Source organism: Plectrocnemia conspersa, unplaced genomic scaffold (genome assembly GCF_051122295.1).
Source record: "Plectrocnemia conspersa isolate PC_06_02 unplaced genomic scaffold, ASM5112229v1 ptg000009l, whole genome shotgun sequence".
Lineage (NCBI taxonomy): Eukaryota > Metazoa > Arthropoda > Insecta > Trichoptera > Polycentropodidae > Plectrocnemia > Plectrocnemia conspersa.
Genome location: NW_028277173.1, coordinates 6,675,154 through 6,692,258, shown reverse-complemented (window position 1 = coordinate 6,692,258; position 17,105 = coordinate 6,675,154). Strand labels below are relative to the sequence as shown.

General features: G+C 33.2%; 2 protein-coding genes across 5 annotated transcripts; one reads left to right on the top strand and one right to left on the bottom strand.

Moving 5' to 3' along the window:
• Positions 1-519: 519 nt before the first annotated feature.
• Positions 520-5,138, bottom strand: LOC148231754 (nuclear transcription factor Y subunit gamma-like). Of its 2 annotated transcripts, XM_088193211.1 has the most exons (8): positions 4,464-5,138; positions 3,117-3,606; positions 2,194-2,326; positions 1,937-2,122; positions 1,447-1,875; positions 1,267-1,383; positions 1,138-1,201; positions 520-760 (listed from the first exon to the last, which is right to left on the bottom strand). In XM_088193211.1, exons 2-8 carry the CDS (start codon positions 3,122-3,124, stop codon positions 750-752), a joined length of 948 nt encoding a protein of 315 aa, XP_088049337.1. In that variant the 5' UTR covers positions 3,125-3,606; positions 4,464-5,138; the 3' UTR covers positions 520-749. The 2 variants fall into 2 exon arrangements, with proteins under 2 accessions (XP_088049337.1, XP_088049336.1); XM_088193210.1 differs by lacking the exon at positions 520-760 and having other exon boundaries at positions 811-1,201; positions 4,464-4,534.
• d4 (double PHD fingers d4) lies at positions 4,542-15,255 on the top strand. Of its 3 annotated transcripts, XM_088193208.1 has the most exons (8): positions 4,542-4,648; positions 5,731-6,142; positions 6,215-6,481; positions 6,671-6,752; positions 8,587-8,781; positions 8,848-9,132; positions 13,148-13,260; positions 14,047-15,255. In XM_088193208.1, exons 1-8 carry the CDS (start codon positions 4,587-4,589, stop codon positions 14,176-14,178), a joined length of 1,548 nt encoding a protein of 515 aa, XP_088049334.1. In that variant the 5' UTR covers positions 4,542-4,586; the 3' UTR covers positions 14,179-15,255. The 3 variants fall into 3 exon arrangements, 2 of the variants coding, with proteins under 2 accessions (XP_088049334.1, XP_088049333.1); XR_015810802.1 differs by lacking the exons at positions 13,148-13,260; positions 14,047-15,255 and having other exon boundaries at positions 6,676-6,752; positions 8,848-9,987; XM_088193207.1 differs by lacking the exons at positions 13,148-13,260; positions 14,047-15,255 and having other exon boundaries at positions 8,848-10,388.
• Positions 15,256-17,105: the final 1,850 nt, after the last annotated feature.

Genomic DNA, 17,105 nt, shown 5'->3' with positions numbered 1-17,105 from the left:
TTAAAATATTTATATATAAAAAAAATTGTTAATTGGTCAGAAAATCTGTCAATTATATCCATAATAATATTATCTAGCATATAAATACATGTGCTTTTTAAGGTGCGTACACAAGCAGATCTCGGCTAACGAACAACGTTCGTTGATTAATTTCTTCTTACGTTGAAAAATGCTGGAATATGGAGTAGAATAATGAGACTGCATTATTACTGATAAATTTTTATTATGAACGGGAATGTTTATGAGACCCTACAAACTGAACATAACAACAAATTAAAAAGATTAGACGCTTTGAGGGAAATATGTGAGCTTTTAAAAGGTAATATGCACAATATGAAAAAGAAAATAGAATCTTTTCGCCATGAAAGATAAAGAGAAGAAAACAAAACTGAGTATCGAATAAAATATGTCGAATCTGTTACAACCTTTTCTGAAAGTTGCGATTTGCTGTAATATGGCATATCACATTGGAATGATTAATTTGTAGAACTTAATACATAATTGAAACTCTTACACATATATTCACAATTTAATTTTATTTTAATAATTATTTATAACAAATAAAAAACCAAATTTAATGTATCCACTATGTGCGATCCGTTACAAAATAAATCTTTGGTGAAATACATTATTCAATACATTTTTATTACCTAATCGTGTGTAAAGATCCCCGATAAAGAGGGATACGACTTCTTAACTTACACATAACACTTCATTGCTGTTGCACCCCACACCCAGTGTTAAGCAAATCACTCATCGCCTAAAACGAAGTTAATATAAAGCACACTTTCTTCACAGACAAAACGTTACTATGGTTTACAAGTAATTTAATGTCAGTGTTAATTAAAAACAATTTCAAATAAGACGAGGTGTTATTATAAATAAAGTACGATAACTATAGATTGCACACTTAAATACTTATAAACATATTAGTGATAAATTTTGATATAAAATACCATATTATATTAACTCAATTAATATATAACAACAAATGTATTTCTTTAAATTTAGCTATGACATTTACGTACAAAATTTATACACTAAGTAATTATTAGTCTAAATATCGATAATGTTAATTCACATGAAACGAGTTTATACATCAGTCTTTCATTTTAACATATTAAGTAATTATTTCACCTTCTTGAACTGCCGTCACTTGAGTAAGAAACACAGGATGAGGCTGCTGTTGTTGAGGATTGAGCTAAAACCATTAAATTGTTAAAAACATGAAAAAAAACTTTTTAATATATTATTATAAAAATAAACCTGTATGATTTGCGGTTGAGCAGTATTTATAGGGTTTGTTTGAATGATAATCGGTTGAGTAGAGCCGTTCTGCATTTGCATACGAATAAGATTCAGTTGATTCTGGTTCAATTGAATCTGAAATAACACACATTATAAGCAACTATTTAATTTGTGAATCGAAGAAATTGTAAAACTCACAGGTATGTGCTGTATTTCACCGTTGGGAGTCACAATTTGTTGTATAATCTGAACAGTGGGTTGTTGCTGTTGTGTTTGTTGTTGTTGTTGCTGCTGCTGTTGTTGCTGCTGTTGTTGTTGCTGTTGTTGTTGCTGTTGTTGTTGCTGTTGTTGAGGAGGCACAGTAGCCACTTGCAATATCTGAGGAGTGCCTGACGTCGGTTGAGTAGTTTGTGTTTGAATTTGTTGTGCTGTAACTTGGGGCTGTTGCAAAGCCGCCTGGTGTTGCTGAGCGAGTTGAAAATAGTATTGCACTTGATCTGGAGATACTGCGGTTCTTTGCTGTTGTTCCTCTTTCGGTTTGCTATGCTTGAAGTCATCGGGAGGCAAAATATCGATAAGAAAGTCGTATTGATCAGTCTTGCCAGCTGCGGAACCGATATCGTTTTTCTATACATAAAAATAATAATTAATAAGCATACTAATTTAATAGAAAAAACATGCATTTTACCTGAAGCGTTCTTCTTTTATTTTCTTCAGTGTGAATCCAAGCTCTGAGAGTGAGCTCGTGTATGAATATTTCAGCAGCTTTCGCGAACAATAACGGTGCTTCGGCTGATATCATTTTGACCTCTTCGTCTAGTTTCATTATTCTTTTAATACGAGCCAGTGGTAAAATTTGCTGCCTAAAGTCATCCTGAAATTTATTTAAAATTGTTAAATATAAAATTTATAACATTATGTTATAGAAAATATATTGGGACTAACAGCTGTTATCTTCCGTATGTCTTCCATGACCTTTTCCCAAAACTGTGAAAGAGCATAACTAGCTTCTAAACTTTCCTGGCCGTCGTCTTCAATTTGCAGTGTATCGCCAGCCTCGTCAGCAGAGATCGAGTCACTACAACGTTGACCATATTAATACTAAATGTAATTATTTAATTAAATATATATAAATTTCATTGATAACTGCAATATATTTATATAGATGTAACATATGGTCAGTTTAAAAAAAGATTATCACAACTTTCTAGAAACATTGAAAGCGAAAAAGTTATCCATTATCCACAAACATATTTCTTTGTATATTTTGTACCATTTATCAACGTTAAAATATAGAGTACAGTAATCACTCAGCTAAGTTTTTTTAAACTTTAATCTTCCGAATATAAAGCAACATTTATTGTACGTATTCTTTGATTATATTTTAATAAATTTCTTGCAGTTATTCATGGAGTGTTTACTGTACTCACAAACGCTCATCACTTGCTGCCACTCGCAAAGCGTTATTTTGCTACATAAAAACTAGTTGCAAACGAGCGGCAGCATGTGAACGTCGGTCAGAGTTGCAGGACTCTGCAACGAATCTACTTAAAAATGTCATTTATATTGTATATAAATAAAACAAATAAATAAATATTATTTTTAAATAAATTTGATCCCTACAGGAAAGTAGCTCATTATTTTACCCACTAGTACTTTCCGGGAAACTAACGATGATTTATTATGTTTTTCGTGTTTTTGAAGTAAATCACATACTCTGTAAAAGTGTATCTTAATTTACAAATAATAAAGTTATTTTTGTTATAACTTTGGGATGGCCAAAAACTTTTTCCAATACATTCATTCCTTCAAAATAAAATAATGTAACAAGTCTAAATATAGTAGTAGTATATGTTTTGATGGCTTACTTAGACATCCTGGATAGTTTTCAATGTTTTCAATTCCAAGTAACCGTGAAGAAGTAAGAAACGTAAGTGAAGAGCGCTCAATAACAAAATGTCGTAAGCGCCGCAGATAAAAAATTGACGTTCTGGATGAAATTTCCGTTTCGGGAGTGCGCCCTTCTCTATTGAGGCGAACAATTCGTTTCGCTCAGACTAGTATTTTCCGTCACAGCGATCCATAATGGCGGACGTCTCCGTCGAGAGGTAAACTCGCCTCAAAGCGACGCGTAACAAACGGCGATAAAAGCTCCGGCCGAAGCGCACTCACGCCGCCACAAAACAGACTGCCATGTCTGGAATAGCCGGGGTCGCCGCGTCCAGTTCAAACGGCCACCAATCAGATGCGGTCGCAGAATCGCCAATCACCGCAACCAGCTCGCCTGATTCGTCCGAACGGGCCACTCACAGCTCGCACCGAATGGAGTTGCCAGCGAAAAAAATTCGACCATTCGATCTGCGTACAAGTTACAATTTTATAAACACTTTACTTATAACATTTAAATTTAAATTTAGAGTTACCATAGTTACATTGATAAACTCATTTCTGAGTCTTATCCTATATAAAACTCGTATAAACAATATCACCGCTCTATTCGTCGACGATGTTTCTATCAAAATCAGAATTAAATTATTGAAAAATAATTTGACAAATGACTAGTTATTGCAAATTCTGTTAAAACACTTCCGTGCTATTTACTCGTAAAAATGCTTTATAATAAAAATGTACACTAAACTCTAAATTGGCAAAATATCTTGGTTTTAGATTAGATTCTACATAAATCGCATATAATTTTTTTTAATTACTATAATTAATAATATATATGATATGTACCTATCATCCTATGTAGTAAAATTGAATTACACATTTCTAAATATATTATAAGATTAGTTAATGTGCAGCAAAATCTTATATGCAAATGTTCGATGGTTAATCTGCAACTCAATGTTACACCGTGACTTAAAAATGTATACCATCTTCAAAATTATAATATAAAGATAACAAACTTTGTATAAATCAACTAATAATTGGGCTAAATATACATTTTTTAAACTTCTAATTCATTCTAAATACAGAAAATAACATAAGACATGGCATGCCTTTTCTTACTAATATAATAATATAAAGTTAAAACCTAAAACATAATATTTTTAAAGATGACAAATCAAAATGAAAGATAAAATTCTATTTATAACCTTGTTAACGCTTTACTATTAATTGTTTGAGTAAAATAGCAATATGTATCAGATACATTTTGGAAATATTCGTTATATGATGTATTTTTTTTTAATAAAAAAAATATATTTAGTTACTTTTCTCTTGGATAAATCGAACACACCGCAGTTTGTAATATATCGATTAGCTCCGCGTCGCGACGGTGCATGGTCGGAATAGTCGGTGTTAAATGCACCCCGCGTTCAGACGCCGGGTCCGCCATGGCGGCGGCCGAGCTGCAAATCCAAGTCGTCAATCAGAGTAACCTACGCAATATTGAGAGGTAAGTCAAGTCTTTGCCGCATGCCCGACCGTTCTTCTGCCGCGTCCGTTGTTCGCAATTTCGAGAGACACTCCCATGGCGTCGTTTCTGGCCTTCCCCCCTGACGCCGTGCGCCATCTTGTATTTGCTAATCGATTCGGCCGATGTGCATTTTTCGCTTCACGCCCCTAATCCAACGAGGACTACAATATAGAACAATAAATCGTAAACTGCGCTTCTATTGTTATTATTTTATGGTGTTTACGTAACGATAGTTTGTTTCCATCGTAACTACACATAGAAAACGCCATCATGTAACTAGGGCAATGGCGGCTTGTTTTTCGCACTGGAAAACGATCCGTGGGCGTCGAGTCATTTTGATCTCGATAACCTTAGATTATCGCCGATTCGTACTATATTGATGTGGAAATTGAACTTCGCGTGTATTATAAAAGCGAACGCATAGATAATTCAGGTCGCTGGCCTGGTCGATCGCGCGAGCGTTCGGTTCAGTGCGCATGCGCACTATTCGTTAGACCCTATTATCACTAGTTAACCCTTTTATTGCGGCGTAAGTGCAAAAATGACGATCGATTTTACGCACACTACTTTTTTTTTTAATAGTATTTTTGATGATTATTATTTCGTAAATTATTTTTTCCGAAAACTTAGTGTGAATTTGTCCAGAGTCAGAAGTATATTCCGTAAGTTATGAGTACACTATGCTTGCGCTTATATACTCTTGAAAATACTTCTCACTTTCTTAGCCTACCATCGACTGATGCGATAATTATGGGACAGAAAAAATACTGTTATTGTTCATCACTTTTCTAATAAGCATTCTTTTGCATAACGACTTATTCCAACAGCTGGAGATTTGGCAACACTAGCCATTTGTAATCCGGTTACCTGCATAATCACATTGTGCTATCGTCATTTTAATTGGTTCTTTTAGCTCAGTGCATTTTTTGAAATCTGTGTTAGGGCGTAGTGACTATCCACAAGCTTTCTGTACCGTGCTCAAGTGAACTTGAATATAAAATAACAAAAATACAGTTTTCTTGTTCCGAAAATATTTAATATTGAGTTTTTTATTCTTTCAGTTTTTTCAATGATGCAGCATACAGAGAAGCTATTGAGAATTCGGCCAATTTCAACACAAGATTATGCGTCGAAAGGCGGCTGAGGATGCCCTTTTTAGATCCCCAAACGGGAGTTGCTCAAAATCACTGCAGTTTATTCATGAGTAAACACCAACGCATGCCAGGAGTGAGAGAAGGACAATTGTATACGTATCCGGCTGCCAGGTGGAGAAAAGCGCGAAGACAGTACCTGTCTTATAATAGAGGCAGGTGGGGAGGAAACATCTGGGGCAATTCTAATTTAGGCATCGGAAACTCTGACGGCTTGGACGGACCCGGTATCGAAGTCACCGGCGATGGCACGTCTTTAGACGCTCACGACACCGACAGCAAAGACAGCCATCGCGACGGTCAGATCAAAGATGATCCAAAAGTAATTATTTCACTTTGAATCGATTCAATTCCATCGATTTATATATATTAATTTCATATGTTTTTTTAAAAGGAATGGTTTTATGACGAAATGGCATTGGAGGAACTGGACGCGTACGACGAGCCCGAACCAGAATCGGACGAAGATTACTGCGATGAGAACTATTCTAGTCGAAGAAGGAGAGGAGGTGGCGGCGGTAGAAGCGGAGGAACTAGCGGTGTCGGAGGAGGCGCTAAAGGGAAACGATCGTCGCGCGGCGGAGCCGGCGATACGTCGAGATCGGGAGGCGGCAACGACGCTGGCGATAGTCCCGCCCCTAAGCGCGGGAGAGGCGGAGGGGTAATTTTTTTTGTTTCGCTCAGTTGCACTTTTGTCAGTAGTGGTCGTATTTAATGTCAAAATGGACGATTTTAGTAAATATTTATACGACGAGTATAGTAAAGATGCACTGTTATTGTTTCGATACCAAATAAACATATGTTTTGGTATTATGTATTTATTTATTTATTTAACAAAATCATTTCTTAGGGTAGAGGCCGAAAAAAGGCTCCACAAGCCGCCTTACCATACGAGGTAGCTGGTGATGCAGATAAACCGTTTGGCTGTGAATGTAAGTTTATGTGATTTATATGTTTTCATGTTAGTTCATAAGCGAATTCTCGGAGCGGATAATACAACTAAAAAAATTATAATGCAATCCATAATTAATAGAGCAATCTCCTCGATAGAACCTAATATAGTTTTAAGAATCCCGCGATCAAAGATCGACATGTCTGTAACACTATGCAAATGGTCAAGTAGTTCTTACTTTTAAGTTCACTGATGGTAATTCATGGAACAGGTAGTATCTACCTTTTTTGACCATGATTATGTTTATTATGAAAAATAAATATTACAACTCTATTTAACCCCCCCCCCCCCCCCTTCGACATATGTATAAAGATGGTAAAATGATATGGTCAACTTTTGGAGTGAGTCAAAAATTATATAATCAATTTAATTTAACTCACTGCATGTTCTTATGACTGCGTATCGTAAAACTGCATGTTATCTATATTTGTTTGTTTTGTTATGCTTATAACTGATCACAAGTCCCAGATAAGTTGTCCATTTTATTGAGGCTCTGACTCTGTAAATATTCACAGAGTATAGAGAGCCATTGTTTTTAATATCGACTACAAAAATTTCGCTATCACGCGTGAACGGCTTGTAATGTGTTAATAAAGGTTTTCTTGATTAGCCCTTTACGTGCGGAATTAAATTTCATAAAAAGTCGCGAAATGAGTCAATTATCCAATAAAAAATGCAGTTTAAGTTTTAATTACGATTTTTTTATTTGTATATACCTAGTTATTCCTTTATGCATCTTTATTTACCTTCAAAATTAAAAAAAAATTAATATCTATTTTTAAAATTAAAAGTCTGCCTCCTTCTGCAAATTCCTTTCCCCTTTTTCTTGCATGATGAGGGCATGATACTGTACACTTGATAATTGCGTTGGTACTTTTTGTCCTCGTACTTCGTTGGAAAATGCTAGCCTATCAATATTCGACTTTTCGTTGGGTCCTTTATCTTTCTTCCTCTTCTGGTAATTGTTTTTTTTATAAATTCTAAAATTGTAAACAGTGAAAATACTCTTCGACTTCAGAATTAAACTGAATGCAAACTATATAATATATTATATATATTCAAACATATATTGCACATGTGGAATTCATTGGAATGACAGATCTTTGACTAAAAAAAGTTATTATCTTACCCAATAATCAATCCCAAAGGGATTTGTTAAAATGCCTTAGATTTAAACTGCAATTTTGGACCTATTATACTGATTTGGGATTCTCAATTATGTCATACATTGTCACTTTGCTCCTATATATTTTTTTAGACTTAATAAACAGTGTAATCAGCCGTTCTCGTGTCTTTTCTTCAACGATTGTTGAATGATGTAGATGTGGCCAGTAATTTAGTCGCCAAATATCCTTTATCTGAATATATTCTAGAATATTTGATGTATAATACTCGAGTCTATTTTCTTTCTACTTTTGATCTTATTTCTCTATCATAATTGCTAATGCTCACGCAGGGCAATAGTTGTAATCATTACATAATAAATTATTAAAGTGTTTTCTCAGTATGTATATTTTCATGTAAAAAAATTATATTTAGTCTTGGCTGGTAGCTCTCATAAACTGCATTTCAGTCATCACCATAGAAAGTAAAGTCGTTTTCTCATCGTTTAATTTAGACTATTTTGATTACATCACCCAAATTGATTTATGGGAATCTACTTTTTAAAATTTTTACCATAATCTTTGAAAATATTACATAGTATGTAGTTAAATATACTACTTATGCTGGATATCAAATTTCAATGCATTACTAATATTTAAAATTATTACGTTTATAATATATGGTAATTATAATTGAACTGATATTTTTAGTATGTGGAGCAAGATATAAGACACGCCCTGGCCTAACTTACCACTACAGCCATTCACATAAGGACGCCGCTGGAGGCTCAGCAGGAAGTGACGGAGATTCTCGCGATAGTCCGGCCCGTCCTGTCGTGCCTCCAGGTGCAACACCTCCGGATCCACCAGCCACAGCCTCTGGAATTCTCAATGAATATCAAGACAGTTGCGTATTGCTGATCCTTTATAATGTATAAAAACGGTGCTTATTGATTGTTTCGATTTTTACAGGAGTACCGCGCCGTTCAAGACTTCCCGGTGCGATCGTCGGTAACGATGAAAATTCCATTTCCGGTCATCCGTCATCGCCGGCCGCGTCTCCACCCTTGAGGATGGACGACGATGCCAGCCGTTCCAGCGAACCCCTACCCAGCCCTTCGGCGGCGCACGCGCTCACAGGATCTGCGAAACCGCCCATATCTCCGTATTGTGATTTTTGTCTCGGTGACCAAAGGGAAAACAAGAAAACCGGAGTGCCCGAAGAGCTCGTTAGTTGTTCGGATTGTGGACGCTCGGGTAAGTTGAACAACAACCAAATTCTCGGTTACGAATATAAGACTGTACAAAAGCACATATCCCTGGTACAAAAAAACGGCTACAAACTTGCAGCCGATTCCCCAAGAAACGGTTTTTATAGGGTTCGCCCCAACGTGAGCTATTCGGTGGCCGATTTCGATTCGTTCGTCGCCAACTATCGAATGCAAAAATCGAGATCTGAATACTGTTATGGTGACGGCGACCAGTCGTCCTTGGACTCGTTTGTGTATTCTCCGCCTCGGAGCCCGTCGTCCGGTACCGACGCCGCTCCAGTGCCTGATAGTAAAATCGTCAAAGTTCCTGCGAAGCGTGGTCGCAAACGAAAGTCCGACTGAAGTGTGTGTATTTTCTTTTTTCGAAAAAATGGACTGTTGATAACGATAATGCATAGTCATGAACTTGGATATTACTAGAAGAGAAATTTCAAATTATAGGAAGAATTTAAACTAAATTTTATGTCATCTATAAATCATTTACACTTATTATATAACTAAAAGGCATTATTTAGGTGCTAAATAAAAATGTAATATTTGCGATACAATTTAGGCAATTTATTGTGGAAGAAGTGTGACCTATTCCGAAACATATATCTTTCATGTTTTTTTCTTTTCTTACCGAGTTACAATTACTACAATAGAAATTTATATTTTACTGATGTCACCATCTACCTTCTTCCAAATCATACTTATAGTTTTAAAAATAATTTCCTTCTTGTAATTATCCTTTCAAAAATTTCCGTGTAGAAGGTGATGGGGAAACCACTACACCCAATTCGTTACACATGAATCGCATATCCTAAGAAAGTAAGTTGTGTAAAATAATTATTCCCAAAAATCTCATATCGATCCTAATACTAATTTATGTACTATGTAATAATTGAAATCGTCGGTTCGCTTAGAAAATAAGTTTTATTACAAGACTGGACAGTTTATTATACTTTTAATTTTCATAAATCGGTCGATATTTTATAAGAATCGAAAACATGAGCTAATTTTAAACACATTTTTATGGCGCTTTGAATAGAAGATTTTACTATCGCGTACTGAGCGTACGTCGTCGGGGAGCCGAATGATACTGCACATTTTTCACGTGTGACATTGACACTAGAAATTAAGTTCAATATTATTAATTTAACCTTTTAGTTACATTTTTGTTTATAACTTTTTTGTAATACAATACAATTGTCGGTAACTTAAAGGTTAATTTGTTATTTGAACAATTGATTATATTGCAAACATACAAAGAAATTTATGTACAAAGAGTAAATTCCAAAGGTGTTCATTATATATTATATATATTTTATTATTACTATATTATATACGAAATATTGTTACCAATTGAGAGAGTTACGTAGTTCCAATTATACAAATATTTTTATTTTGTTAAAGATTTGCCATAATTTTAACCTTTAGTTTAAAATATTTATATATATATATATAGCATCCAGAATTTTATCAAAATGCAGGTGCTTTCAGTTGGGTTTTATAATTAAAACTTGTAATATGCATGATTTGTTTACATTTTTTAAACAATGAATTTCGACGCCTGCATGTTACATAGTCTATATAAAATTTAAAAAATTTAATATATATATATATATGACCAAAGAATATTTATTTTTACTGAGCAGTTGACGTTAAGCTGAGTTGATTATATTTTAATTTTTATTTTATACTTGCGTTCTAAGTTGTCAACGATGTTATCACATTCCTTTATTGTGCGAGGTATATTTTAGTCTGTGATCCTTCTCGCATTACGATGTTGCTATGATGGTGTAATAAATATTTACATATGTATTATATAAAAGGATCTTTGAATATGTGTGTGCATGAATTATTATTTTATTAGTTTCAATGTTGAAATTTTAACACAAACACGCATTTTATCATATGCAAGTGTCCTTATATTGAAGAGAAAAATCTAGTGGACCAAAAATAGTAATTTGAACACAGTTGTATTAAATCTAAATGTGCCTTTTATGTATTTTTTTCATAACATTACTTTTACGGTTAACATGGTTCTCATACGTTTACCAATAAAAAGATCTGCACGTATGTATTAATATGAATTACGACAGTTTTTTATTTTTAATTGTATAATTATATAAAGATTTTAAATGTGTTTGTGTATATTTTAAATGCAGAGTTTTATTTTATTTAACTACACACATGGCTAGTCAAAATTCATTCCAAAACATATAATTTAATATATGTAATGATTTTATTTTACTTTATAAATGATATATTTCTTTTTCAGAGCTTTTTAATGTATGTTTTATTTTATGAATGTTTTAAACTTTATTCCTATACGTTTATATTGCAAATACATTATACTGATGTGTTATATATATATATAAAAATATATTATATGATTATAAAATAATGTGTGATTTTCTATCATGCATTATTTTTAACAACTACAAATTTGTTGTTTTTTCATTATTAATATAATAAATAGTTGTTTTAAATTTAATTTGTTGCATAAGAGATAGCAAAATGTTAAGCGAATGTGTTATGTAGACAAATTCTATGTTTATTTTTATTTTTTTTAAATTGTCTACTCCATATATTTTATTATATTATTAGTCACAAATTTCACCTGTAGTTTAGTTTTAATGACACGATTTGTTAACCATGATGCGGTTTAAATGTGTTTTCCTTTTGACCGTTTGTTAAATAGGTGCCAAATTTTCATACGTTTTAAACTTGTGTGCCATTATATTTGTTTTACATTCTCAAAATGTAACGAAAGATCTCTATTTTATATACAGTCGAAGTGTAGATGGTGAAATGTTATTAGCGTTTTCTCACTATGTTCTATTGCCAGTCTTTGAAATATTTGGCCATTTATATTATAATAGTTTTGAAATTATCACAAAATGTTTTACTATGGAAGTGCAATCCACGATCACGACTTTCGTTAAATCAGTATAACATATAAACTTGCAATGATAACACATCGTTCAGTTTTTTTCTGAATAATATAAATCCGATTGATTTTTTACTGTTAAGTTTATTTCTCCTTTATTTGAAACGAAAGATTTTATGTTTGTGTTCAAAACTTTATATCTATGAGTGGTACGTTAATAAAGTGAGTTTTGATACGAACGAGAAGAAGTGCCTCTGCAGTTTTTTTTTCTTTTCATTGTTTTTGTTCTTTGTCCGTCTCCGAGCTAATTTGTGCTGAAGAATAGTGAATGCACTTCCACTCGAAAGCATTTTCTGATAACTATAACTTTGTCAAATGTTTGTGCGCGCGCGTGTTTTGTGTGGTAATAATTTGCTTTGATTTTTTTTTATTTATTTTTTTTAGTATTATTAACTCCCAATTGGTATGATAATTCACTATTGTTTGGCACAAATATTTATATAAACCAGCTGTTCTCGACAGATGGTTAATCTTTCCCAATCCTCCGCATTCATCCTATTGAATTATTTCAGTATACAAAAACAACATCAAACACTGGATTGCATATGATTGCTTATTTTTCAGTTATCTTATGATTTAATTTTTTATATTATTGATTTTCTGTTACCGGAATCGATTGGCCAAATTATATTATCAAAAATTAACATTGTATGTGATCTAGTAATGTTTGATATTGCAACAGTATTTTTCGAAGGTCGCAACTCAAATGTCCTAAATAAAGCATATAGAATCGCTTTAAAGGTACGCTCGTCACAAAAATATACTGTCGTATACACACAGCATACCTTTAAAGTCTCAAAAGATTATTATGTATGTGATATATAATATATAAATAATAGCCGCAAACTCCCCAAAAATCCTTTTCACAATTTGAATACCTATCTCCTTGTGCTGCTTCAACCCGGGAATTAACACTGTTGCAGAACTGTCCAAGGTATGTTGAAAAAGATTATATTTTCGCCAACAATAGTGAATTTTTACGCCGAGCCTCAGTTTTATGGATTATAGTGTCGGTGTATTATGGTTCTAGATAGCGTGTTTTATAATATGTATTTGATATTGTCAGGTCACCCAACTTGCCTCCAGTTCACCGACAACATGATCGTTTCCGTGCGTAAATATCGCTGGCAATGCATCGAGTGCAAGTGTTGTTCCGTTTGCGGCACCAGCGACAACGACGTAAATGTTTTTCTCATTATTATTTCCGTTCAATAAGTATGGTACAACTCAACTAAAATGTCTTTAAATCACTTAATGCGTATTGCTCGTTTACTACAGAAAGTGAATCCTCGGATGCAACTATTTAAAAATAAATAATTGCCTTTCACATTTTCGATATTACAAGTAGCAATGATATATTTATAATGAAATATATATCTTGACATGTTATTGAAATAACTCAAAAATTGCATGTTTTAAGTTATGCCATTGTAGTAAATGAGTGATTTGTCGCCTTAAGAGGAATGCAAACAGTTCCATGCTTTTTGATATATTATTGCTAGTTATATTCATTGCTTTAAAGGTAAAATTCTGATAAAACAATAATTAAAAATATCGTTTGAACGAAGATATATGTAGGCTTTGACTCGGTTAGAATTAGCTCTTTATTCGATAATTTTTGATATTGTATATGCGCACCACCTTGCATCACAATATTTATCCGTGAGATTAGAAAAACTTTACCTGTGATAATTGATCGGAATTTTAATTATAATAATCATTGCTTCAGACCTCCCAGATAGGATAGAAATTGTTTCTGTAAAATGTATTCGACTATCATATCATCGACTCACACCACTGCTTCTGCAACTAAGTTAAGAATCTGCGATCTGAGGCAGTTTTACCTTTAAATCAATGATGAGACTTATTAAATTAAAATTTGAGTTAAGCTGTTTATTATGTATTTAGTGGCAATTTTATTTTTAATTTTGCAATCTAAACTCAATTTATTTGATTATAATGTAGGATCAATTGCTGTTCTGTGACGATTGCGATCGCGGCTACCATATGTACTGTCTGGATCCACCGCTGGCTACTCCTCCCGAAGGGTCATGGTCTTGCAAGCTCTGCATCGAAGAATTTCACACTCGCAAATAAATACAACATGCATATTTATATTATTATTATTATATATATAAAAATTTAAATCGACTATGTGTATATGTATTAAAAATGGTCTCTATATTGTTACTATACTATGGTTGTGTTATTTTCAACTCAATTTTATATTGATTATATACGTATATGATTTCGATTTTAGGTACAAAGTAATTTTAAACCGTATATGTATTTTTGTAATTACTTATACGTTACGCCATAGTTTTCCTGATTAGGTTTAATTTTTTACGCGTGCCTAGTCTACCGCTGTCGATATAATAATTAATGTGTATGTTGTGTTTATACCGGTTTTGCATCATTTATTATTATTATTTTAATGTATGTATATTATGATATCTGGCAGCTGTTATTATTGACAAAACTCGATTAAGTTCCACTTGATTTAAGCAGTATTAAAATACATATAGTTTAAGTTTAACTCAAGCATTAACAAATATTTAAAATAAAAACAGGGTTGACGGGGTTTATATACATATATATAAAAAAATAGTCAGATCGAACTGTATTATATATACACTAGTGTACATTTTTGATAGTATTTTTTTTTTATTTATTAATGAAGAACTTCCTGGATGCTGATTATACGGTTTTTCGTATGATTGACTCAAATACCTCTTGTTAAATTTCGTTTTGCCCAGTGCTTTTATTAGTAAGTATTAACTTGCCCTTTAAGTTTTTGTAACGTATTTTTTTATTACCAAGTATGTGGTGCCATCGGTGTAGGTTCGTTCGAGGGCTGCGAATAGTGTATCGGTGAATGACGAGGCGTGTCTTATGTAATTGTTTTAACGTTGCTTTAAAACGATTCGCTAGTTGATTACGGTTAGTGAGAATGAAGCAAACAAGGTATTAATAATAATAATGAATAGTCTAACGAGTTTTATTATTATTATGATTATGTAGTGGTTATATTCCAGAAGGGCGGTGTCGTAAGATCGACACAAAAAGACTTTCGATTTGATATCGTTTCCCAAACAGCACAAGTGACGTTATTATGTTTTATTTATGTATATAATTAGGCAATGTAATAAATTTTGTCCAATAAAATATTTTTTGTAATGTGTCGTTTTATTATATTATGTATTTGCCCTTCAAACGTAATGATATCGCTTTTATTTGATGTGTAAATACAGCACAATAAATAATGAATATGACTAATTGTATCGATAAGTTCGATTCAATTTCTAAAGACCTCCAACCTTATATGAAGATAATAATTTAATAAATCGTTTTGTTTTTAATGTATTTTAATAAACAATGGCCGGAAGGTCGAGTGTTTAGGTATTTTTCGGATTAAAGATGGCGTATCGATATTGCGATCGGTAAGTCAATGTTTATCAATATCCTTGAACGAATGTGGGTCGCGATCGCGGAGAAAAGTATTCAGACGTGCGTTCGAATCGACCCGCCGTTCCTTTGTCTCGCCGGTGGCTCTTTTCGGCGCTGGCGTCGCTCTGCGGTAGCATTTCGCGGAGTAAAGAGCGGCCGTTTGGCCTGCGGCGTCATTTCCCCGCGTCGAAACGCGCATTTATTGCGTTGTTGATGTGTAATAATAACAATTCGCGCATTTGCGTCAAAACATCAGCAGCTGTGTATCGTAAAGGCGACCGAGGTCCGTTCGAAGCTGACGACGCGCTTTCGACGCTTGGGTGATGTGAAAAGTACGCTTTGTTTTTAGAAAAGGACGCGCGGGCTTCGAACGGAACGCGGCGACCATCGCGCGATTAATTCGAAACGCGCATGCGCAAACGAGTCGGGACCAGTGGTGTACTGCAATCGTTGGCGCTCGAATATTGTGTTATTTAACATAATTATGCAAATCGTATGTCGGCGCCGATCCGTCTGAAGTATTCAGCATACTAATTTTATTAAATGAACTTTGCATACCTGATTCATAAAAAAAACACACATTAATAATAATTTGTACGAAGATCTTTGTGCAGTAAAATGAGATGCAAGATTGAAAGGATCAAGTAATAAGATAAATAAGTTAAATGTTTTTCGTTGTTAAATATGCGATTCTTTCCGAAATTACACAAGACATAAAATACAGAAGAATTAAATGTGATCAATACAGATTACTTTTTCAACGAACAGTTAACTTAAAAAGCAATTCCTCATTTCAAACAAAGAATGAACATTTTACGCAGCGCAAAAGTTTTACGAGATTATTACAAGATAAGTTCTCAATGGCGAATTTCTGCTTAAGCAAACATAGCAGTTGACTAGGGGGTCAAAGAGGTTTTTTTTCTTTTAGATTCGCATATACTTGTCAGTTATACGATTAGAACTCAATTGACCGTGAAAGTTTATAGTTAATCTTTGCTTACATGTTCATTTGTTATTAGAGGTTTTAAACTAATATATAATACATTAATAAAATCAAATATAAAAAAGTGTAAATTACAAATAATATAATTTTTTCAGGTATGTACATTTTATTAGTAATAACGACGGTTGCTGTTAGGCGTTACATTTGATATGGCAACTCGATAAGAACGTTGTTTATTTTTTCCATTCGTCTAGCATGAAAAACTCAGATAATCTAGTGATTGTAAATGGAATGTATTTCATTAATCTTAGAGTGGGCACGTTATTGTAAATTTATGACGTATTTTATTGTATATGTACTCGTAATGAATGTTGCTCGTAAAAAAGTTATAATTATTTTAATTACATACTGATAATAAATTATAAATAACGACGGTTACAATGCTACGAAATGTGACGTAAACCTTAAAAACATAGCATTACACAAGTATATTTTTAAATGTGAATTATAGACAACTGTTTACAATAAATCTTCTACCTTTGTCACAGTCACAAAATTATGATTTCAGTATATTTAATAACTTTGTATTAATAAAATTAGAGCGTGTTCGGTATCATTATTTATTACACTAATT